We start from the raw sequence: 25796 nt of genomic DNA, 5'->3' as shown, positions 1-25796 counted from the left end.
GTTTTTTCATCCTTCTGTTTTCACAAGGTCTCAGGATTGGAAGATGTATTGTCATTTAACCTAATTATGCAAATGGTACTCTTAATTCCCCCTGCAGCATGCCTGTGACTAACTCTGACTAGTATTGTAGCCACAAGTGTATATGGCTGTTGAGCACTTGAAATGCTGCTAGTCTAAATTGACATTTAGTGTAAGTGTAAAATGCACAGAAGATTTTGCCAAGACTTAAAGGATATAAAATATCTAATTCATTTTTATGTTGATTACATGTTGAAATAATGTCTTAGATATATTGAGTTAAAGAAAATATATTATTACAATAGAGTTTTTGTTGTTGTTCAGTTGCTAAGTCGTGTCTGACTCTTTGTGACATGGTGAACTGCAGCACACCAGGCTTCCATGTCCTTCATTGTCTCCCGGAGTTTGCTCAGACACATGTCCATTGAATTGGTGATGCCATCCAATTGAGTTTACTTGTTTGTTTTTACTTTTTTAAATGTGGCTTCTAGAAAGTTTAAAATTACATGTATGACTTGTATTATATTTCTAACAGAGCTGATTTAGTCTGCTAAAAACTCAGCTGCCTTCTGAGATAACACATTTCATCTTTGAATAGATGTCACTATTAATTTTTTTCTTCCTATTTTTATATGTATCTGTCTTTGATATTTGCATTCAGATATTCTCATTTACTCCCTAGCAGCAAAAAGATAAGTCTGATTTCTCTTTTTAATATTATTGCTTCGTAGTTTGAAGACAGCTATCTTTTGTTGTGACTTTTAGTCTTTCCATTTTCTTTAACAGTGTTTATACGGTAGGGAGTCATATCCCTCCAGCCATTTTTACTCCCCTTTGAACTTCATTTGGTACATAGCCCTGCTAATACCAGGACTGAAATGAGGACTGAAATGAATATCTTGTGATCTTAAAATTGCACATTGAATCTATCTTTTGTGTCCTTCTATGTACTATATAAATCTGTTAATGAGGCCTAAAGTTAAGTTACATTTTCAGTTCAGTTCAGTCGCTCAGTCGTGTCCGGCTCTGCGACCCCATGAATTGCAGCACGCCGGGCCTCCCTGTCCATCACCAACTCCCGGAGTTCTCTCAAACTCAAGTCCATTGAGTCAGTGATGCCATCCAGCCATCTCATCCTCTGTCGTCCCCTTCTCCTCCTGCCCCCAATCCCTCCCAGCATCAGAGTCTTTTCCAATGAGTCAACTCTTCACATGAGGTGGCCAAAGTACTGGAGTTTTAGCTTTACCATCATTCCTTCCAAAGAAATCCCAGGGCTGATCGCCTTCAGAATGGACTGGTTGGATGTCCTTGCAGTCCAAGGGACTCTTAAGAGTCTTCTCCAACACCACAGTTCAAAAGCATTAATTCTTCGGCGCTCAGCCTTCTTCACAGTCCAACTCTCATGTCCATACATGATCACAGGAAAAACCATAGCCCTGACTAGACGAACCTTTGTTGGCAAAGTAATGTCTCTGCTTTTGAATATGCTATCCAGGTTGGTCATAACTTTCCTTCCAAGGAGTAAGCGTCTTTTAATTTCATGGCTGCAGTCACCATCTGCAGTGATTTTGGAGCCCAAAAAAATAAAGTCTGACACTGTTTCCACTGTTCCACCATCTATTTCCCATGAAGTGATGGGACAAGATGCCATGATCTTCGTTTTCTGAATGTTGAGCTTTAAGCCAACTTTTTCAATCTCCACTTCACTTTCATCAAGAGGCTTTTGAGTTCCTCTTCACTTTCTGCCATAAGGGTGGTGTCATCTGCATATCTGAGGTTATTGATATTTCTCCCGGCAATCTTGATTCCAGCTTGTGCTTCTTCCAGTCCAGCGTTTCTCATGATATACTCTGCATAGAAGTTAAATAAGCAGGGTGACAATATACAGCCTTGACATACTCCTTTTCCTATTTGGAACCAGTCTGTTGTTCCATGTCCAGTTCTAACTGTTGCTTCCTGACCTGCATACGGATTTCTCAAGAGGCAGGTCAGGTGGTCTGGTATTCCCATCTCTTTCAGAATTTTCCACAGTTTATTGTGATCCACACAGTCAAAGGCTTTGGCATAGTCAATAAAGCAGAAATAGATATTTTTCTGGAACTCTCTTGCCTTTTCCATGATCCAGCAGACGTTGGCAATTTGATCTCTGGTTCCTCTGCCTTTTCTAAAACCAGCTTGAACATCTGGAAGTTCACGGTTCACGTATTGCTGAAGCCTGGCTTGGAGAATTTTGAGCATTACTTTACTAGCATGTGCTGCTGCTGCTGCTAAGTCACTTCAGTCATGTCCGACTCTGTGTGACCCCATAGACGGCAGCCCACCAGGCTCCCCCATCCCTGGGATTCTCCAGGCAAGAACACTGGAGTGGGTTACCATTTCCTTCTCCAATGCAGGAAGGTGAAAAGTGAAAGGGAAGTCTCTCAGTCATGTCCGACTCTTCGCGACCCCATGGACTGCAGCCTACCAGGCTCTTCTGTCCATGGGATTTTTCAGGCGAGAGTACTGGAGTGGGGTGCCATATGAGATGAGTGCAATTGTGTAGTAGTTTGAGCATTCTTTGGCATTGCCTTTCTTTGAGATTGGAATGAAAACTGACCTTTTCCAGTCCTGTGGCCACTGCTGAGTTTTCCAAATTTGCTGGCATATTGAGTGCAGCACTTTCACAGCATCATCTTTCAGGATTTGGAATAGCTCAACTGGAATTCCATCACTGCCACTAGCTTTGTTCGTAGTGATGCTTTCTAAGGCCCACTTGACTTCACATTCCAAGATGTCTGGCTCTAGGTCAGTGATCACACCATCGTGATTATCTGGGTCGTGAAGATCCTTTTTGTACAGTTCTTCTGTGTATTCTTGCCACCTCTTCTTAATATCTTCTGCTTCTGTTAGGTCCATACCATTTCTGTCCTTTATCGAGCCCATCTTTGCATGAAATGTTCCCTTGGTATGTCTAATTTTCTTGAAGAGATCTCTAGTCTTTCCCATTCTGTTGTTTTCCTCTATTTCTTTGCATTAATGACTGAGGAAGGCTTTCTTATCTCTCCTTGCTATTCTTTGGAACTCTGCATTCAGATGCTTATATCTTTCCTTTTCTCCTTTGCTTTTTGCTTCCCTTCTTTTCACAGCTATTTGTAAGGCCTCCCCAGACAGCCATTTTGCTTTTTTGCATTTCATTTCCATGGGGATGGTCTTGATCCCTGTCTCCTGTACAGTGTCACGAACCTCATTCCATAGTTCATCAGGCACTCTATCAGATCTAGGCCCTTAAATCTATTTCTCACTTCCACTGTATAATCATAAGGGATTTGATTTAGGTCATACCTGAATGGTCTAGTGGTTTTCCCTATTCGTTCAATTTAAGTCTGAATTTGGTAATAAGGAGTTCATGATCTGAGCCACAGTCAGCTCCTGGTCTTGTTTTTGTTGACTGTATAGAGCTTCTCCATCTTTGGCTGCAAAGAATATAATCAATCTGATTTCAGTTTGACCATCTGGTGATGTCCATGTGTATGTTACAAGTTACCTTTTAGGGAAACCTTATTTCTTATACTGACATAGAGAGTATAGTGTCAACTCAGATGTCTCTATCTTTTCCCTTTGTGCTGCCATTATTTTATCTTGCTTCTTCAGGATTGTTACATATTTTTTTTTAATTAGACGTACTTGATTGGGTAAAATGTGTCTCTCCTCCTCATTTGCAGTCCCATTTTATAGTTGTATCCTTAACTGAAACTTTACCTTTTAGATTGTGGTTTGAGGGTGGGAAAAAGGACACGATTTGGATCCATATATTTCCATAGCAGATTTCATTTGGGTTCTGAATATGTCATATAAAGTATTTATTACCTTTTTCAGCTTTTATCATGTGTATACTTAAAGTGTATCTTTTGTTTTCATCACAACATTAAATAATGTTCAGTTCAGTTGCTCAGTCGTGTCCGACTCTCTGCGACCCCATGGACTGCAGCACACCAGGCCTCCCTGTCCATCACCAACTCCTGGGGTTTACTCAAACTCGTGAGTCGGTGATGCCATCCAGCCATCTCATCCTCTGTCGTCCCATTCTCCTCCTGCCTTCAATCTTTCCCAGCATCTGGGCTTAATTAAGGATGGATTCTTGTGGTATATAATTTTGCTGAAGTTGATATACAACTAATCAGCTATTAATTCATCTTATTTTATTAGTCCTCCAGTTTTTATATCTCTGCCTTGCCCCTTTTCACATCATGATTGAAATCTTGTCTGAATTACCTCGTATAATTTCTTTCTTTGCAGTCTAATGAATATGTCAGAAATGGAAAATAAGATCTGATTTGTAAAGAAAAAAACCCACACTAACTTGTGAATGACTTCATTTTCTTTCTGTTTGATTTTTTTTTTAATGTAAATGCCTTAGGTTTCTTAATAATAACTTTGGAAAATAGAAATAATATAAAAGTGAATTACCCCCAAATCCAGTTAGCAAAATATAACCAGTGTTAAAATTTGTATGTATTTTCTTTTTGGCTTTTTTCTTTGTCAGCTTAAAAAATTTTGATAGTGGTGTATGGTTACACTTCTCTTGGGTAAATAGTTAGCCTAAGTTATAGGTAGGTGTACATGTAACTTCTTAAGAAATTGCCAAACCATTTTGTAACATAAATGTTAACATTTATGTTCCCATGAAGAGTGTGTAAAAACTTTTAGTAGTTTCACATACTAACTCCTGGGATGGCCACGCTTACTAATATTAGCCATTCTAGTGGAGTACCTAGTGGATAGAACATTGTGATTATAATTGTCATTTTACTAATGAGTAATGATGTTGAGGATCTTACTATGTGCTTGTTTGCCATCTATTTGTCTTTGATGGTTGAAATATTTGGTCCATTTTTAAGTTGTATTGTCTAATTGAGTTGTATATTTTAGATGCTAGTTCTTTGTTGAATTATGAAAATAACTTATTTCTCATCATATCTTTATCTGCTATCAATAATTCTTATCTGCCACAAATATTACTGTACTGCTTGCCTTAGTAGTGATTTTCTGGGGTTATTTTGGCTGCTCTGCATGGTTTGCAGGATCTTAGTTCCCTGTCCAGGGATTGAACCCATGGAATTCTTTTATAAGAAATAATTGTTCTATCTCACACATTCATTCATTCAGTTATTTATTAATACTGGTAGGACACGTGAATATTAATTTTGTCATTGTTTATTGCTCAGATTATCCTGAATCTGACTATTGGGAACTCTTTGCTGTTAACTCATATTCATCTTTCTACATGCCTCATCATTTATTTTGGAGCACTTGTTTATTTTCTGGTTTGTCTTTTATTTTTCATCCTCAGGCCTGGAATTGATTATTTTTCAAGGAGTTCGGGTTCCTTTTATCTCAGAATAGTGTTTAGAAACCAAGGTCTCAGCTCTAAAAGTGCTCGTTGCTCCTACTTCTAGGTGTTTTGAACAAACAGATATAAGAACTTGTGTTTTTTGTGTACATTCACACATCTGTATTTCTGTACCTATCTCTGTGTAAATATATTTGTTTATATATATTAAAAACCATGAATTCATACTGATAAACCAGTTCTAATCTACTGACACCAGATTCAGTATAGCCTTTCTTTTTTCCTTATTTGTAACTCCTTTCTCCAACAGTGGAAAACTTGGCTCTCATCTACAATTTATTTATTATTTGTTCAGTTCTGGTGTACATGTAAATGTAATTTCAGAATTACTATTATAAATATATTTACTTCCTAGAGTGTAGATTGTGTACACCTCTTTCTGTCTTTAGTCTTTTTTTTTTTTTGTCTTTAGTCTTATACTATGTAGGCTACATACTGTTTTCCAGTGTTCTGTTCTGTTCTTACCCATTTTGTTCATCGCTGTTATGTTACTCATTTGAAATATAGATTTGTTACTGCTTCTAGTCCACTTTGAGTTCTTCTCACATTCTGGCAGGTTTTGGTTCTTTTTTTTCATTGGGATATATGAAATGTTGTTCAGTTGCTAGCTCATGTCTGACTCTTTGTGACCCCTGAACTGTAGCTCACCAGGCTTCTCTGTCCTCCACTATGTCTGGGAGTTTGCTCAAATTCATGTCTGTTGAGTTCGTGAGGCTGTCTAACTGTCTCATCCTCTGCTGCCCCCTTCTCCTTTTGCCTTTAGTCTTTCCCAGCATCAGGGTCTTTTCCAGTGATCAGCTCTTTGCATCAGGTGGCCAAAGTATTGGAGCTTCAGCTACAGCCTCAGTCCATCCAATGAACATTCAAGGTTGATTTCCTTTAGAATTGACTACTTTGGTCTCCTTGCTGTCCAAGGGACTCAAAAGTTTTCTCCAGCACAACAATTCGAAAGCATCAATTCTTAGATGCTTAGCCTTCTTTATGGTCCAGCACTCATATGCACACATGGAAAAAAGCTATGGAAAAACCATAGCTTTGACTGTATGAACCTTTGTTGGCCAAGTATTACGTCTCTGCTTTTTAATACGCTGTCTAGGTTAGTCGTAGCTTTACTTCCAAGGAGCAAGTGTCTTTTAATTTCATGGCTGCAGTCATTGTCTGCAGTGATTTTGGAGCCCAAGAAAATAAAGTCTGTCACTGTTACTCCACTTTTGCCCCATCTGTGGCTTCCCAGGAGGTGCTGTTGTTAAAAGAACTTGCCTGCCAGTGCAGGAGACATAAGTGACAAGGGTTCGATCCATGGGTCAAGAAGATCTCCTGGAGAAGGGAATGGTAACCCACTCCAGTATTCTTGCCTGGAGATTCCCACGGACAGGGGAGCCTGGTGGGGCTACTAGAGTTCATGGGGTTGCAAAGAGTCAGACATGACTGAAGGGACTTAGCACGCACACATTTGCCAAGAAATGATAGGACCAGATGATCTTCATTTTTTGAATATTGAGTTTTAAGTTAACATTTTCACTCTCCTCTTTCACCTTCATCAAGAGGCTCTTTAGTTCCTCTTTGGTTCCTATTATTAGAGTGGTATTATGTGCATATCTGCAGAGAAGGCAATGGCACCCCACTCCAGTACTCTTGCCTGGAAAATCCCATGGACGGAGGAGCCTAGTAGGCTGTAGTCCATGAGGTCTTTAAGAGTCGGACACAACGGAGCGAATTCACTTTCACTTTTCACTTTCACGCATTGGAGAAAGAAATGGCAACCCACTCCAGTGTTCTTGCCTGGAGAATCCCAGGGACAGGGGAGCCTGGTGGGCTGCCGTCTATGGGGTTGCACAGAGTCGGACATGACTGAAGCGACTTAGCAGCAGCAGCAGCAGCAGCAGCAGCAGCAGCAGCATGTATGTATCTGAGGTTGTTGATATTTCTCCCGGCATTCTTGATTCCAGCTTGTGATTCACCCAGCCAGGCATTTTAGATGATGTACTCTGCATATAAGTTAAATAAGCAGGGTGACAATATACAGCCTTGATGTACTCCCTCCCACCGTCTTGCTGGGGCTTCTCCTTTGCCCTTGGATGTGGGGTAACTTTTTTTGGCAGGATCCAACATTCTCCTGTTGATGGTTGTTCAGCAGTGAGTTGTATTTGTAGTTCTCACAATAGTTAGAATTGGACATAGAATGACAGAAATAGGGGAAAACAATAGAATGGAAAAGACTAGAGATCTATTCAAGAAAATTAGACATACCAAGGGAACATTTCATGCAAAGATGGGCTCGATAAAGGACAGAAATGGTATGGACCTAACAGAAGCAGAAGATATTAAGAAGAGGTGGCAAGAATACACAGAAGAACTGTACAAAAAGGATCTTCACGACCCAGATAATCACGATGGTGTGATCACTGACCTAGAGCCAGACATCTTGGAATGTGAAGTCAAGTGGGCCTTAGAAAGCATCACTACGAACAAAGCTAGTGGCAGTGATGGAATTCCAGTTGAGCTATTCCAAATCCTGAAAGATGATGCTGTGAAAGTGCTGCACTCAATATGCCAGCAAATTTGGAAAACTCAGCAGTGGCCACAGGACTGGAAAAGGTCAGTTTTCATTCCAATCTCAAAGAAAGGCAATGCCAAAGAATGCTCAATAATTGCACTCATCTCACACGCTAGTAAAGTAATGCTCAAAATTCTCCAAGCCAGGCTTCAACAGTACGCGAACTGTGAACTTCCAGGTGTTCAAGCTGGCTTTAGAAAAGGCAGAGGAACCAGAGATCAAATTGCCAACATCTGTTGGATCATTGAAAAAGCAAGAGAGTTCCAGAAAAACATCTACCAGCTGGAAAATTCTTAAAGAGATGGGCATACCAGACCATCTGACCTGCCTCCTGAGAAATTTGTATGCAGGTCAAGAAGCAACAGTTAGAACTGTACATGGAACAACAGAGTGATTCCAAATTGGGAAAGGAGTACGTCAAGACTGTATTCTGTCACCCTCTTATTTAACTTATATGCAGAGTACATCATGAGAAATGCTGGGCTGGAGGAAGCACAAGCTGAAATCTAGATTGCTGGGAGAAATATCAATAACTTCAGATATGCAGGTGACACCACCCTTATGGCAGAAAGTGAAGAAGAACTAAAGAGCCTGTTGATGAAAGTGAAAGAGGAGAGTAAAAAAGTTGGCTTAAAACTCGACATTCCAGAAAACTAAGATCATGGCATCCGGTCCCATCACTTCATGGCAAATAGATGGGGAAGTAATGGAAACAGTGACTGATTTTTTTTTTGGGGGCTCCAGAATCACTGCAGATGGTGATTGCAGCCATGAAATTAAAAGATTCTTACTCCTTGGAAGAAAAGCTATGACCAACCTAGACAGCATATTGAAAAGTAGAGACATTACTTTGCCAACAAAGGTCCATCTAGTCAAAGCTTTGATTTTTCCAGTAGTCATGTATGGTTGTGAGAGTTGGACTGTAAAGAAAGCTGAGTGCTGAAGAATTGATGCTTTTGAACTGTGGTGCTGGAGAAAACTCTTGAGAGTCCCTTGGACTTCAAGGAGATCCAGCCAGTTCATCCTAAAGGAAATCAGTCCTGAATGTTCATTGGAAGGACTGATGCTGAAGCTGAAGCTCCAATATTATGGCCACTTGATGTGAAGAAGTAACTTGTAGTAAAGAAACTGATTCTGGGAACGATTGAAGGCAAGAGGAGAAGGGGATGACAGAAGATGAGACGGTTGGATGGCATCACCCACTCTATGAACATGAATTTGAGTAAGCTCCAGGAGTTGATGATGAACAGGGAAACCTGGCTTGCTGCAGTCCGTGGGGTCACAGAGTCAGACACAACTGAGCGACTGAACTGAACTGTATGGTAGTTTGAATATGTTTGGCACCTCCTTTCTTTTTTTTTTTTAAATTTTATTTTATTTTTAAACTTTACATAATTGTATTAGTTTTGCCAAATATCAAAATGAATCCATCACAGGTATACATGTGCTCCCCATCCTGAACCCTCCTCCCTCCTCCCTCCCCATACCATCCCTCTGGGTCGTCCCAGTGCACCAGCCCCAAGCATCCAGTATCGTGCATTGAACCTAGACTGGCATCTCGTTTCATACATGATATTTTACATGTTTCAATGCCATTCTCCCAAATCTTCCCACCCTCTCCCTCTCCCACAGAGTCCATAAGACTGTTCCATACATCAGTGTCTCTTTTGCTGTCTCGTACACAGGGTTATCGTTATCATCTTTCTAAATTCCATATATATGCGTTAGTATACTGTATTGGTGTTTTTCCTTCTGGCTTACTTCACTCTGTATAATAGGCTCCAGTTTCATCCACCTCATTAGAACTGATTCAAATGAATTCTTTTTAATGGCTGAGTAATACTCCATTGTGTATATGTACCACAGCTTTCTTATCCATTCATCTGCTGATGGACATCTAGGTTGCTTCCATGTCCTGGCTATTATAAACAGTGCTGTGATGAACATTGGGGTACACGTGTCTCTTTCCCTTCTGGTTTCCTCAGTGTGTATGCCCAGCAGTGGGATTGCTGGATCATAAGGCAGTTCTATTTCCAGTTTTTTAAGGAACCTCCACACTGTTCTCCATAGTGGCTGTACTAGTTTGCATTCCCACCAACAGTGTAAGAGGGTTCCCTTTTCTCCACACCCTCTCCAACATTTATTATTTGTAGACTTTTGGATCGCAGCCATTCTGACTGGTGTGAAATGGTACCTCATAGTGGTCTTGATTTGCATTTCTCTGATAATGAGTGATGTTGAGCATCTTTTCATGTGTTTGTTAGCCATCTGTATGTCTTTTTTGGAGAAATGTCTATTTAGTTCTTTGGCCCATTTTTTGATTGGGTCATTTATTTTTCTGGAGTTGAGCTGGAGGAGTGGCTTGTATATTTTTGAGATTAGTTGTTTGTCAGTTGCTTCATTTGCTATTATTTTCTCCCATTCTGAAGGCTGTCTTTTCACCTTGCTGATAGTTTCCTTTGATGTGCAGAAGCTTTTAAGGTTAATTAGGTCCCATTTGTTTATTTTTGCTTTTATTTCCAATATTCTGGGAGGTGGGTCATAGAGGATCCTGCTGTGATGTATGTCAGAGAGTGTTTTGCCTATGTTCTCCTCTAGGAGTTTTATAGTTTCTGGTCTTATGTTTAGATCTTTAATCCATTTTGAGTTTATTTTTGTGTATGGTGTTAGAAAGTGTTCTAGTTTCATTCTTTTACAAGTGGTTGACCAGTTTTCCCAGCACCACTTGTTAAAGAGATTGTCTTTAATCCATTGTATATTCTTGCCTCCTTTGTCAAAGACAAGGTGTCCATATGTGTGTGGATTTATCTCTGGGCTTTCTATTTTGTTCCATTGATCTATATTTCTGTCTTTGTGCCAGTACCATAACCCTAAAGACTCCACCAGAAAATTACTAGAACTAATCAATGACTACAGTAAAGTTTCAGGATATAAAATCAACACACAGAAATCCCTTGCATTCCTATACACTAATAATGAGAAAACAGAAAGAGAAATTAAGGCACCTCCTTTCTTTAAGATTGGAGTGAAAACTGGCTTTGCCAGTCCTTTGGCCACTGCTGAGTTTTCCAAATTTGCTCACATGTTGAGTGCAGCCCTTTAACAGCATCATCTTTTAGTATTTTAAATAGCTCTTTTGGAATTCTATCACCTCCACTAGCTTTGTTTGTAGTAACGTTCTTAAGGCCCACTTGACTTCACACTCCGTAATGTCCAACTCTAGGTAAAACATTACTGTGGTATTAATCGTCAGTTCTGTAAAGCAGTATGTCTGGAAGTGTCCCTTCCATGTCTTATCTCTTTTACACTTTTACCCATCTCATTTTCCTTTTCTACCATTTAACCACCCGTCTGTTTGGGTAACCAATTTTAATAGTTTCTTGCTTAGTTTTTAATTTCTTCCTATCATCTTACACAGATGAGAAGATACACGTAGGAAAGCAGATATAAAAATTATATTGAGTTGGCCAAAAAGTTCTTTTGGGTTTTTCTGTAAGCTGTTCTAGGAAAATGCAAATGAACTTTTTGGCCAACCCAATATATGAAAAGTAGTGTATTATAGACACTACATACTTGATTCTATGACAGCTTTATTAAGATAAATTCACATGCTGTAAAATTCATCCCTTTAAATTGAACAATTCTGTCATTTTTAGTATATTAACAGAGTTGTGCAACCATCGTTATGTCTAATTTGAGGACATTTTCATCAACTGCAATGCTGCTACTACTAAGTCATTTCAGTTGTGTCCGACTCTTCGCGACCCCATGGACCGCAGCCCACAGGCTCCTCCGTCCATGGGATTTTCCAGGCAAGACTACTGGAGTGGTTGCCATTGCCTTCTCTGAACCCCAATGAAACTGTGTATATTAACAGTTACTCCTGTTCCCTCCTGTTCCCACGTCTTGACAACAGCTAATCTACTTCTCATCTTTATAGAATTTCCTATTCTGAGCATTTCATATAAATGAAATCATAGAATTTTTTTTGTAATTAGCTTCTTTCACTTACCATGATGTTTTAAGGTTCGACCATATTGTAGCACCCATCAGTACTTCATACCTTTTTATTATTAAATAATATTTTATTGCATGGGTGTGCATGTACATGTGTGCTCAGTCATGTCTGACTCTTTGAGACCCTAAGGACTGCATCCTACCAGGCTGATCTGTCTATGGAATTTTCCAGGCACGAATACTGGAGTGGGTTGCCATTTCCTCCTCCAGGGGATCTTACAGCCCCAGGGATTGAACCAGTATCTCTTAACATCTCTTTCATTGGCAGGTGGGTTCTTTACTTCCAGCACCACCTGGGAAGCCCCTTTAGCCATTAGAGAATTGCAAGTGAAAACAACAGTGATACTATGACTCCAACAGTGATAGTTTAAAGGGACAGACTAATAACAAGTGTGAACATGGATGTGGAGAAACTGAAACCCTCTCATACTACGGGGGGAATGTAAATGTCACAGCTGCTTCAGCAAACAGTTTGGCAGTTTCTCATAAAGTTACCCTAAGATGCAGCAATTACATCCCTAGGTATATATATCCAAAAGAGGAAGCATAAGTCCATATGAAAACATTGTGAATCTATAAACAAAATTATGTGTTACTTATACAATAAGGCTTCCCTGGTGGCTCAGTGGTAAAGAATCTGCCTGCCAGTGTAGTATTCTTGCCCGAAGAATCCCATGGACAGAGGAGCTTGGCAGGCAGCAGTCCATAGGGTGGCAGAGTTGAATGTGACTGAAGTGATTTAGCACCCAAGCACACAATGGCTAATGATGCTCAACATCTTTACATGTGCCTGTTGGCAAGTTGTATATCTTCGGTGGAAAAGTCAAAGTGTTAGTTGCTCAATCGTGTCTGACTCTGTGACTCCATGGACTGTAGCCTGCCAGATTCCTCTGTCCATGGGATTCTCTAAGCAAGAATTCTGGAGTGGGTTCCCATTCACTTCTCCATGAGATCTTCGTGACCCGGGGATCAAACCCTGGTCTCCCAAATTGTCGGCAGATGCTTTACCATCTGAGCCATCAGGGAAGCCCATCGTCTGTGGGGCAATGTTTATTAAAGTGCTGTGCCCAATTTTTAGTTAGGTTATTTATCTTTTCATTTATTGCCCTAGAGATTACCTTAATAACTTATAACATTATAATTTGGGTTATTACCAGCTTAGTTTCAGTAAAATAACAGTAGTTTTGCTCCTGTGTACTTTTCATTTCCTTTTACCTCCTTTGTGCTCCTAGTGTCATACAAATTACTTCTTTCTAGTTTATAAACCCCAAAACAAAATTTAATGATTATTGCTTTGTAATTTCAGTCACTGAGTTGTGTCAAACTCTTTGCGACCCCATGGACTGCAGCACGCCAGGTTTCCCTGTCCCATTACCAACTCCAAGAGCTTGCTCAGACTCATGTCCATTGAGTTGGTGATGCCATCCAACCATCTCATCCTCCATCGTCCCCTTATCCTCCCGCCTTCACTCTTCCCAGCATCGGGGTCTTTTCCAGTGAGTCAGTTCTTCGCATCAGGTGGCCAAAGTATTGGAGCTCCAGCTTTAGCATCAGTTCTTCTGATGACTGTTCAGGACTGATTTCCTTTAGGATTGACTGGTTTGATCTCCTTGCAGTCCAAGGGACTCTCAAGAATCTTCTCCAACACCACAGTTCAAAAGCGTCAATTCTTCAGCTCTCAGCTTTCTTTATGGTCCAAGTCTCACATCCGTACATGACTACTGGAAAAACCATAGCCTTGACTAGATAGATCTTTGTTGACAAAATAATGTCTCTGCTTTTTAATATGCTGTCTAGGTTGGTCATAGCTTTTCTTCCCAGGAGCAGTCATCTTTTAATTTCATGGCTGCAGTCACCATCTGCAGTGATTTTGGAGCCCAAGAAAATAAAGTATGTCACTGTTTGCATTATTTCCCCATCTATTTGCCATGAAGTGATGGAACTTGATGCCGTGATCTTAGTTTTCTGATTGTTTAGTTTTAAGCCAACTTTTTCACTCTCCTCTTTCACTTTCATCAAGAGGATCTTTAGTTCCTCTTCACCTTCTGCCAAAAGGGTAATTGCTGTGTAAAGTGTGCCTTTAAATCAGATAGAGTTGCAAATAAAAATTATATTTGTGCTGTCTTTTGTGTTTACTTATTATGTAGGGTTTCTATCTGATTGTGAGGAATTTTCAATTTTTGCTTATCAGAGAATGTCTTAAGTTCACCTTTATGTTTGAAAGATGCCTTTGGTAGATACTGAATTCTTGGTTGACATTCATTTTGTTTTAATGTCTTCAGTATGTCATCCATCTACTTTCTGGCCTGTGTGGTTTCTGATGAGATGTTAGTCATTATTCATATTCAGTCACCTATATAGGGTCATTTAAGTCTCTTGCTGCTTTCCTGATTCTTTGTCTATTTTTTGGCAATTTGATTGTGATGAGTCTAGCTGTGGATCTCTGCTTTTTCTCTTTTTGAAGTTGCTGAGCTTTTATTGTGTTGACATGTTTTTCTTCAGATTTGGGATGTTGTCTGCCATTGTTTCTTCAAATATACTTCTTGCCTCATTCTCTTCTTGTCTCTTTGCCTATGTCCTTTTTTCCAGTACTTCATGGACTCCCATTCTGTTTATGTTGGTATGCTTGATTTTGTTCCATACTTTCTGGCTGTGTAGTTTTTTATTCCCTCTTATTATTTCTGTTCCTTAGCCTGGTAAATGTTATTTGACAATCTTATTTTGCTAGCTTGTATCAGTTTTTGAACCTCTTTGTCTCTAGTGGAATTTTATTTTCAGTTATTCTACTTTTTAAAAATAATTTTTTTTCTTTATTTTTCTTGTGCCGGGTCTTTGTTGCTGTGCGCTTTCTCTAGTGTTGGAGAGTGGGGGCTTTTCTTCCCCTGTGGTGTGCAGGCTTCTCACTGTGGTGGCTTCTCTTACTGTGGAGCGTGGACTCTGGGGTGCTTTGGCTTCGGTAGTTGCCACACGTGGGCTCAGTAGTTGCAGTTCCCAGTCTCTGAAGCGCAGGCTGAGGAGCTCTGACACACCAGCTTGTTTGCTTTGTGGCATGCGGGATCTTCCCAGACCAGGGATCCAACCTGTGTCCCCTGCATTGGCAGGCATTTTCTTTACCACTGAGCCACCAAGGTAGCCCTCTACTTTTCAACTTAAGGATTTTTATTTGGTTCTTTTTAATAATTTCTTTCTGTTTATTAATCATCTGTATTTGATGAATGTAGTTCATATACTTTCTTTTAGTTTTTTAGAAATGATTTCCTTTAGTTATTTGAATGTATTCAAAATAGCAGATTTAAAGTCTTTGTGTAATGTCTGAGTCTTCTCAAGGTTAGCTTCTGTTGATTGCTTTTTTCCCCCCATGAATGTGGGTTATATTTTTATACTTTCTTGGGTGGTTTTTTTTTTTTTTTTTTTGCATCTCATAATTTTTTGTTGAAAACTGGGCATTTTAAGCAAAACAGCGTGGCGGCTGTGGTCAAATTCTCCATCTCCCCTCTTTCCTCCACCCCAGGATTTATTATTGTTTTTTGTTGTTTAGTGACTTTGGGGGAACTAATTCTGTAAAGTCTGTTTTCTTTGTCTTGTTTTGTCACTGAAGTCTTTAGTTATCCTATTGGTTGTTTGTGGGGTCTTGCAAGGAGTCAGACAGGTCAAATAATCTTTTTTGGGAATGGAGCTTTGAAGAAGCCTATTCTCTTCCAGTTGCTGACTGGGTGCTGATTTTTGCCATGATTGCATGCTGTTGGTTTTCAAGGCTACTGTAAAACAAGTGAGGGAAGATAACGAATGGGCAAGTTAAAATACAACAAGAACTGCTGTTTTTACTGACATCCAGCCCTTTTTCTTGAGTAAGTGTTCTTTGAATTGCTGTAACCCTTTGTTCATTTCCAGAGATCAGAAGAAATTGATTTTGATAATTTTGCCTCTTACTGCTTTTAATGAAGGAGAGACTTTTCTTAAGTCTTTACTCTGTTAATTTCTTTAATGTCACTCCACTGTATATCCTTTTGTTTTCCAGTGTACACATAAGAGAATCTTTAAAAGTAAATATTACTGTGCCAGCTGTCTAATAATAGTTTTTCCATTCAGTATATTGCTATCTGTCATGTCTGTTCTTCTAAAAGTTTTAATTTCTGCATGGTGTTTTAACACATGGGAGTAACATATTATTTGTTTCACTTGTTTTTGAAACTTTGGTTTTTATGATTTTTCATTATCCTTAACAGTGCTTTGTTGAATGTTGTTTTATCTAAACCTTATAAATTTAAAAGGTATAAATTTGTGGAAGTGAAATTTATTGAGTGTGAGAGCATGAAGACTTAAGTTTTCGATGCATGTGGCCAAGTTGATCTTTAGGGAAGTGGTTTCATTTATATTCCACCAGTCATGTGTGAAAGTGCCTGTTTTCCCACATCCTCACACCCAGTAGTAATTTAGTTTAATTTAGTGCTCTCCAGTAGATCTTTTGGTAATTATGAAAATGTTCTCTATCTATGAAATTTCCATTTCTATATCGAGTAGGGTAATCACTACCAGCATGTGGCTCTTGAACACTTGAAATGTAGCTAGTCCTAAATAAGGTATGCTGTATTTCAAAGATTATTACAAAGCCAAAGCATGTAGAAAAATTAATAGTGTAAAGTGAGTCATAACTTTTTATATTGACTGCATGTTGAGATGTTGATATTGTATATACATTGGGTGAAATAAAATAATGTTTAACTTCACCTTTTTACTCTTCATGTGTCTACTGTAATATTTATTACATAGGTAATCCATCTTATATTTCTATCAGTGGTTGTCTAGACTGTAGACCATTCTTCCTTTAAAAAAAGCCCTGCTTCTTTAAAGCTTATGCTATTTAATAACAGTATTTTCTCACCCTTCTTAACTTTGTCAGATACTGTATCCCTGTTTTCTCTTTATTTGTTAAAGATGGCACCAAACAGATTTTCTTTCTACTCCACGCCCTGTTATCATTCTGGGGCATATTTAGTGACCATGTATAAAACTTGTTCAGTAATTTACTTACACATCTGGGATTATTGTTGAGCCATCATTTTAACGGCTCCATGTGGTCATCTGGAACTTCTGGTCCACCTCTGAAGACTTAAGTGTATGGCTTTTTCTGTCTACAACTTCATATTCTTTTAGCTGTCTCATTTCCTTACTTCCTCCCTTGGATCCTTGACCCTCTCCATTTTGTTCAGTGATTCACTTCAACCATACTTGTCAGCTCTCTTGATGCCTTGTAGTTTTTTTGCGCCCTTTCTGCAAAATAACAGCTTCAGATAACAGTCTTGGCTTACATTCAGTTACAGATTGCTACTGGAGTAAAAGATCACACGATTCAGTTCAGTCACTCAGTCATGTCCAATTCTTTGCAACCCCATGGACTGCAGCATGCCAGGCGTCCCTGTCCATCACAGATTTATCCTAAACTAGTGGACAGAATTGCTTGGATGCCTGCTGTGTATTCCTAGCCCTTCTTTTTGTTTTGATGGTTGATGATTCAAATCTTTTTCTCTTAAAATTCCCTGGTAAGTCCCTTTAGGATTAGTAAATGATTTTTCTCTCTGATGTTTAAAGAAAATCCTGTCTTTCACTCCAAAATGTTATCTGTATCCTAGTTTACCTTCCTTTCTTTAGCCACTTGTCTAGGTAATGCTTTTTTTAAAATTTATTTTTATTTTAAAAAATTGATTTGTTGAAGTATAGTAGATTTACAATGTTGTGTTAATTTCTGCTGTACAGCAAAGTGACTCATTTATATATACATATGCTTTCTTTTTTATATTCCTTTCCATTGTGGTTTATCCCAGGGTATTGAACATAGTTCTCTGTGCTATATGCTAGGACCTTGTTTATCCATTCTATATGTAATAACTTGCATCTACTGACCCCAAACTCCCAGCATTTAAGCATGCAACCATCCTTTTTTTTTTTTTTAATTCCTAAAACCCTGCCTTAACCCTTTGTTGTTCTCTAAATTCTACTTTATTGCTCTTCTGTTCACAGATAAGCATTCAGAAAGAATTGACTTGTTTACGCTCACTGTCTACAGTTACTCACTACTTATTTATTTCCATTATGCCTCCATCTATCTTTCTCTTATCTGTCCAGTGCTCTGACAATGGTCCCTGATAATTTTAAATAGATTCTTTTCTGTCTCTGTATTGACCACTCCAGAGCATTTGGTACAGTTGACCACTTCTCGAAGGAGGCCACTACAGTTGACCTCCTTGAACTGCTTCTAAAAACTGTTTTCCTCATTCTTCTTTTTTCACCTTTTCCTAGGTTGTGTAGGTCATAGAGTTGGGATTTTGTTGTTGGTTGTGGCCTGCTTCCTACTTTGAATACTGTATTTGGATTCATAACCCATGGCCTTCATACCATTTAAATGTTGATGACTTAAAATGTTAGTGTCTGCCTAACCTAGACATTTCTAGAACTTCTTTTATATATATAGCTGCCTACTAGATATTTGTTTTCCTAAAGCCCATTTTTTAGCACCTTAAACTCAAGTGAATTTTTCTTTTAGTGACTGGAACCACCATTAATCCAGCTCAATGTAAATTCATAAATTTAGAATTTATGTCTTGCTGTTCCCCCCACAAGTTACAGAGACTTGTCACTTCAGCTCATTAATATCTAACCCAGCATTGTTCATTAGAAGTTAATGTAAGTCACATATGTAAGCTTTTCTGGTAGCCTAGGCTTCCCTAGTAGCTCAGATGGTAAATAATCTGTCTGCAGTGCAGGAGACATGGGTTCAATCCCTGGGGCAGGAAGATCCCCTGGAGAAGTAAATGGCAAGCCACTGCAATATTCTTGCCTAGAGAATCCCATAGACAGAGGAGCCTGGCAGGCTGTAGTCCATAGGGTCGCACAGAGTTGAACATGACTGAAGTGACTTTGCACGCAGGCATGTTAAAAAGTTGAAAAAAATAAATTTAATTTTAGTATCATTTTTATATAGCCCAATATAGCTGAAATTTTATTTCAATATGTAATCAGTATAAAAATTGACATTTCATTCTTTTTTTTCATAATAAGTCTTTAAAACCTGATTTGTGGGACTTCCTACTGGTTCAGTGGCTGGTCCAGTGACTAAGGCTCCATGCTCCCAGAGCAGGGGGCGCGGGGTTCGATCCCTGGTCAGGGAACTAGATCCCATATGCTTCAACTAAGACCCGGCACAATCAAATAAATAAATAAATAAAAATAAGTATATATAAAAAAATCTGGCTTGTATTTTATGCTTAATGTGTGTGAGAGTGGCTCAGTTGTGTCTGACTCTTTGCAACTTCCTGGACTATATAGTCCATGGAATTCTCTAGGCCAGAATATTGGAGTAGGTAGCCATTCCCTTCTCCAGGGGATCTTCCCAACCCAGGAATTGAACCCAGGCCTCCTGCATTGCAGGTGGATTCTTTACCAATGGAGCCAGAGCATATCCCAATTCAGACTTGCTAAATTTCAAGTGATTGATAGCCACATGGAGCTAGTGACTACTGTAATGAACAGTAGTGTTCTAACTTAACTCTTAATCCTTGTTACTTCTGTCATGGTTCAGGTCCTAATTTCTTCCCTGGGCTACTGCAGCAGATCTTGAAATTGCTACCAGTATCTCCTCAATATTCTTATTAGTTGTAATTTTCTAAAATATGAATATGACTTGGCTTGTGAATTAATGTGATAGTGCAGTTTTCTGCTTAAAATCCTTTAATACTCTTCATAAGTTTTAAAGATGATGCCTCATCTGAGTTCTTTACTGTGGCCTATAAAGTCCTCTGTGATCTGGATTTTGCTTGACTTCCTACTCTGCGTCTCCTGGACCTTGATTATGAGGTGTACTGCACTATTTTTAGTTACCAAAAAGATCTGTACTTTCTTCTCTTGCTTTTGGGCCTTTACAGTTGCCAGTTTGCTTGCCCGTATTGTGCAGCACCTACCCAAATTTCTCATCAGACTAAGGCCTGCTAGTCCTTCAGAATCTGAAGGTTCTGACAACATAATGGGAGAAAACACCCTTCCTTTTTGTTCTCATAGCTGTCTTCCTGTGCTTGCTTCCATTATAGTGTTTATCACTGTATTAATAGAATTGCCTTCTAACTTCTCTGACCTCAGATTCTTAGTTTCATAAGCAGGGACCTTGTTTTCATTAGCTTCTGTATTCCTAATTGGTAATACATACATTATGTGAATCCAGTAGCTATGTTAAATGAATGAGTGTGGCCAGTAATTCTATAAGAAGAGATTTAAATTTCAAGTTCAGAACAAAGAAAAAAATTTATTTAAATTTTTAAGTTACCTCTTACATGTATTCATACAGATATTAAAATCTTTTAGGTAGAGTAACCAAGAATCCAGCACAAGATTAAGAAAGTAAAAGTTGGTTATGTTTGTACACAGTTGTTCATCTCAGTAAAAAGGGAAGAGCTGCTACTACTGCTGCTAAGTTGCTTCAGTAGTATCCAACTCTGTGCAGCCCCATAGACGGCAGCCCACCAGGCTCTCCGTCCCTGGGATTCTCCAGGCAAGAAACTATCGAGCACTTGAAATTCCTACCATCTCTTACATAACTCAAGGGGAAAGTTACAGAACTTCACTACTGAAAAGTCTTAAGTATTTTAAATATAACTGGTGCAGAAGTACCTAGATTCTAGATTTAATATAACAACACTACGAAGATGTTACAGGATCACATAAGTGTTTCCTAAATATTACCTTTATTGTCCCCTCCTCAATTTTCTTTAAAGGTCATACGTTAGTTTGCATGCCCCTAGCTCTTGCCTTTTTGCAGAAGGCAATGGCAACCCACTCCAGTACTCTTGCCTGGAAAATCCCATGGATAGAGGAGCCCTGCAGGCTTGACTAGACGGACCTTTGTTGGCAAAGTAATGTCTCTGCTTTTTAATATGCTATCTAGGTTGGTCATAACTTTCCTTCCAAGGAGTAAGCGTCTTTTAATTTTATGGCTGCAATCACCATCTGCAGTGATTTTGGAGCCCCAAAAAGTAAAGTTTGACACTGTTTCCACTGTTTCCCCATCTATTTCCCATGAAGTGATGGGACTGGATGCCATGATCTTCATTTTCTGAATGTTGAGCTTTAAGCCAACTTTTCCACTCTCCTCTTTCACCTTCATCAAGAGGCTTTTTAGTTTCTCTTCACTTTCTGCCATAAGGGTGGTGTCATCTGCATATCTGAGGTTGTTGTTATTTCTCCTGGCAATCTTGATTCCAGCTTGTGCTTCATCCACGCCGGCATTTCTCATGATGTTCTCTGCATATAAGTTAAATAAGCAGGATGCCAGTATACAGCCTTGACGTACTCCTTTCCCAATTTTGAACCAGTCTGTTGTTCCATGTCTGGTTCTAACTGTTGCTTCTTGACCTGCATACACATTTCTCAGGCAGATAAGGTGGTTATGGTATTCCTATCTCTTTTAAGAATTTTCCACAGTTGTTGTCTTATACACAGTCAAAGGCTTTGGCATAATCAATAAAGCAGATGTTTTTCTGGAATTCTGTTGCTTTTTCTGTAATCCAACAGATGTTGGAATCTCTGGTTTCTCTGCCTTTTTCTAAATTCAACTTGAACATCTGGAAGTTCACAGTTCACACACTGTTGAAGCCTGGCTTGGAGAATTTTGAGCATTACTTTGCCAGTATGTGAGATGAGCAATTGTGTGGTAGTTTGAATATTCTTTGGCATTGCCCTTCCTTGGGATTGAGATGAAAAGTAACCTTTTCCAGCTCTTAGGCCACTGCTGAGTTTTCCAAATTTGCTGGCATATTGAGTGCAGCACTTAAACAGTGCTTTTTCACTCTCAATTTCAATCTTTTAGGATTTGAAATAGCTCAGCTGGAATTCCGTCACCTCCACTAGCTTTGTTCATAGTAACGCTTCCTAAGGCCCACTTGACTTTGCATTCCAGGATGTCTGGCTCTACATGAGTGATTGAGAGAGTTGAAGGTTTATAGTAGATCCTATAAAAATGTTTTAATTTTCCCTCAAATTCTCACTTTTATTGCTTCCAACCTATTACAACTCAGTTTTATTGTTGTTCCCCAAAAGCATATTTAGCAATTTTCAAAATAAGGTGCTGTTTTTCTCCTTGGAAAATATATGTTAATTTATAAATATTAATATTCAAAATTTAAAAATTATAATGGGTTTTCAGATGCCAAGGTTTTGATAACTTTACTTTGAAATAAGAACAAATGGTAGAGAATATAAACAAATCTTAAGAGTTCCAATAATCTATTATTGAAACCTTTTTGAGGCATCTTTTTCTTTGAATATAATTGATTTCTAGAAGTAAGTTTAAGTAAATTAATGACTGCAGTTACTGGGTATTGTATTTAAGTTGATTTTCCCACAGGTAGTGAAATAGCAAGCAATGGAATTGTAGTTTGATTTTCTTAAATGTGAATTTGACATAGAGATTTGCCATATCTTTTAGATAGTTACCGAAAGATTTAACATGTGCTTTTAGAAAAGATGATTTGATAACTGTTTCTTCTTACATAACTGATGATTGAAATCAAGTAATACTTTTAAGGTATTTTGGGTGAAGCCTGGGTGAATATACTTTTATCTATATTTGCATGCTTATAAGTGTCACAGTTACGTCACTCGGGTCTATAAATAATGTTTCTTTATCCAGAGATTATATTTCACACTGGCACTGTGAGCATTATATTTGTCCAGAAAAAGAATCAGTGGGTGGTTAAATCTTCTGAATTACAGACTGTGGTTGATTTTAGAATTTGGGAAAGGCAAGATTCTTATGAAATGTGAAAAGTTTATGTGTTTTAGTCAGCCAGTGTTATATTTTAGTATATTCCCTAAATCTGTCTTTTGTGTTTAGACACAGTTTCTTTCTCAGGAGAAATTTTCCTGAAAGTGTATTTTTGTTTATTTTTTTAAAACAACTCCTGTGTATCAGCACTCTGTTAGGAATGTAGAGATGAATATGACATGATTTTCTTCCTCTGGGAAATCAGTCATATGGGGAAACTGGCAAATGACATGCTTAATTTTAAAATAATTTGTAACATATATTTATTTTAAGAATTATATTAGTTAACGTATACAGAGAATTATCTACTCTCAAACTAGTAAGTCTTCTTCCTCACTGTGTTACTGAGACTGCTCTTGTGTAGAATTATCAGTAATCTTATTTCCAAATTTTATGGTCACATCTCTGGTATTTTTCATTTGACTTTTCAGTAGCATTTAACACAGTTGAATAACCTTCAGCCCTTCTAGTTTTCTTTCCTCCTCACTGACTGATCTTTCTTACTCATTTTCTGCCTAACATTTTAGTGTTGGAGTGCTCCAGGAAACTGCCTGTGTGATGTGCTGTGCTTAGTCGCTCAGCAAAGTGTCTGACTCTTTGTGACCCCATGGACTATAGCCCACTAGGCTCCTCTTTCCATGGGGATTCTGCAGGCAAGAATACTGGAGTGGGTTGCCATGTCCTCCCCCGCAGCCCAGGGATCGAACCCTCTGGTCTCTTGCATTGCAGGCGGATTCTTAAGCCAGCAGGGAAGCCCCAGGAAACTGCCTAGAATCCCTTTCATCTATAATCTCTCTTTGAGAATATAATCCTCTCTCAGTACTATCTATATGCTTATGTTTCCTAAATCTGTATTTTCAGGAACAACCAACCCTGGAATTTCTGAATTCATATGTTTAACTGCCTATGACCAGTTCTTCTTGAAATAGTAATATGTAATAGAGTCTTCAACACATTCAAAGCTTTTTTTGATTTTGGTGATTTTGGCCCTCACCGCTCACTCTTTTCCTTTGTTCCCTCTTTCCGTGGAGATATCACTAGCCATTGAGTTGTTCAAGTCAAGTAGTGAGAGTTATCTTTTGTCTCTTTTACTGATCTCATGTAATGCACCAGAAGTGTCCTGACCATTCTTCCTTCAAAACCTGTTCTGAATCTTTCTCTTTCCTACATCGACACCATCTAAATTCAGTATACCCTTTCTTTCTTAAACTATTATAGTAGGCTTCTTAGCAGTTTTCTTATTTCCATTTCTTCTCTTAACAGTAAGAACTATCTTTAAAACACAAATCAGGTCAGGTCACTTGCCTGTGTGAAACCCTCCAGTGGCTTCCCATCATGCCTAAAATAACACTCAGATTTCCTGCTTTGACTAGGTCCCACATTATCTGGCCCCTGCCTGCCTCCCTGACCTATTTTCTACCACTTGTCCCCTGGTCTACTACCTTACTTCTGTGGAGTTCATATACTTTATTTTTGTCCCTGAAAGTACCAGGTTCACCCCCACTTCAGGGCCCACCGCTTGCCCTAAAATGCTTTTCCCTGTTTTCTTACCTCAGTCTCCCAGTTGTCCCTAAGACTGTTCTGTGACTTGAGGATAAAGCAGTGAATAAGACACAGGGGTAGACTGAGGCATTTTTCTTACACCTTTTGTATGGTGGGTTTCTTGAACATGTAACCTAAAATATTTTCTCGGAAACTTCTTCAGTTCTCTCAGATGGTCAGATGGCTTCCTCTTTTTGATGTCACAACTTCTGTAACTCCTTTAATCTGTACCTTGATGGAGTTTACGTTCTAGTTGGAGGTAGAGTGAGTGGAGATCACCATAAACAAGATTTGTATGTATGTTAAATGGTGATAGGTGCTAAAGGGAAAAAAAAACATAAAGCAACAAAGTGCTGAGATGAGGAGTAGGTTGTAGTTTTAGTAAGGGTATTCAGAGCAGTCCTCTCTGGAGGTGACATTTGAATAATCATTGTCTTTTCTAGGTTGTGATATAACTCAGATTTGTTCAATATAGAAAAAAAGACATACCCTTTTTACGGACATTTTGTCCAAAGATAGTCTTATTTTCTCCTCTGTGCTCTGTTGGTTGCCTTTCAGTTTTCATAGGTCACATTTACTTCATCTTTCCATTTGTTATTGCTTGCAGTCTTTAGCTTCCTTTCCTATATCCCCAAGTTTGCATTTCTTCCAATTCTGAACTTTAGTTTAATTACTTGAAATATAGTAATACTATATAAAGATCCTAGGGAAAATATTGGCATTTATCTGATCTGATCTGTCTTAATCCAGTGACTGACAAAGCAAAATTGTATGAAATTTACATTTTTTTTTCCTCTTGGAATTTAAAGTTGGTCCCTGTATATCTTCTTGAAATTTCATACTTTACACTTTTTTCATCATTTCTTGTAAGACTTCAGGTGCAAGGCATAGTGATTGTCCTTTCTGAAAAGATAGGAGGTGTTTGATTCTGTGTTTTATCAGGAAAGCTGCTAAAATGGACTCACTGGGCCTTATATCCAACAAAAAAATATTTCCTTGATGTGAGTAGAAAAAAGTCTACTTTCAGTATATTTGTAATTTACCTCTAATTTGTTGAGTTACACGTAAGTAACTTTCATTTTCCCCCCTCTTCATTTTACTATGTTCCAATGGATTTCTCTGCCCTGTTTGGACTGAATGTGCCATGAATGATTTTTGGAATTCCTCATTTACTGTTCCTCTGTGGATCTGTTCTGTTGGAACCTGGAACACTGGAATGATGGAAATATGTTCTTTACAAAGTAGCTGTGAGTATACTACATAATTAATACAGAGGCTTTTTTCTGGTCTAAGTTAAATTTCAGTTACAATTGGATGAAATATGAATCAAGGAAGCTTTAAATTTAATACATAGTCTTAGCTCTGCACATAGTAGGCTTTCAAATATTTGACTTTAAAATATTCTGATCAGTGTCTTAACTAGTATATTTAAAATTAGCCTCTAATTTAATTGGCTTACTTAT

At 38.5% G+C, this 25796-nt stretch overlaps 1 protein-coding gene across 2 annotated transcripts in view; it reads left to right on the top strand.

Moving 5' to 3' along the window:
• Nucleotides 1–25796, top strand: part of SEPTIN7 (septin 7) — a 98556-nt gene that overhangs the window by 13635 nt on the left and 59125 nt on the right. The window contains 1 exon segment of one of the 2 annotated variants that reach the window (NM_001001168.1): nucleotides 25576–25580. In NM_001001168.1, the coding sequence (NP_001001168.1) occupies nucleotides 25576–25580 (5 nt within the window). 2 annotated transcript variants of the gene reach the window in all.

The sequence above is a fragment of the Bos taurus genome, chromosome 4 (assembly GCF_002263795.3).
Source record: "Bos taurus isolate L1 Dominette 01449 registration number 42190680 breed Hereford chromosome 4, ARS-UCD2.0, whole genome shotgun sequence".
Lineage (NCBI taxonomy): Eukaryota > Metazoa > Chordata > Mammalia > Artiodactyla > Bovidae > Bos > Bos taurus.
This window is presented reverse-complemented; position numbering and strand designations above follow the sequence as displayed.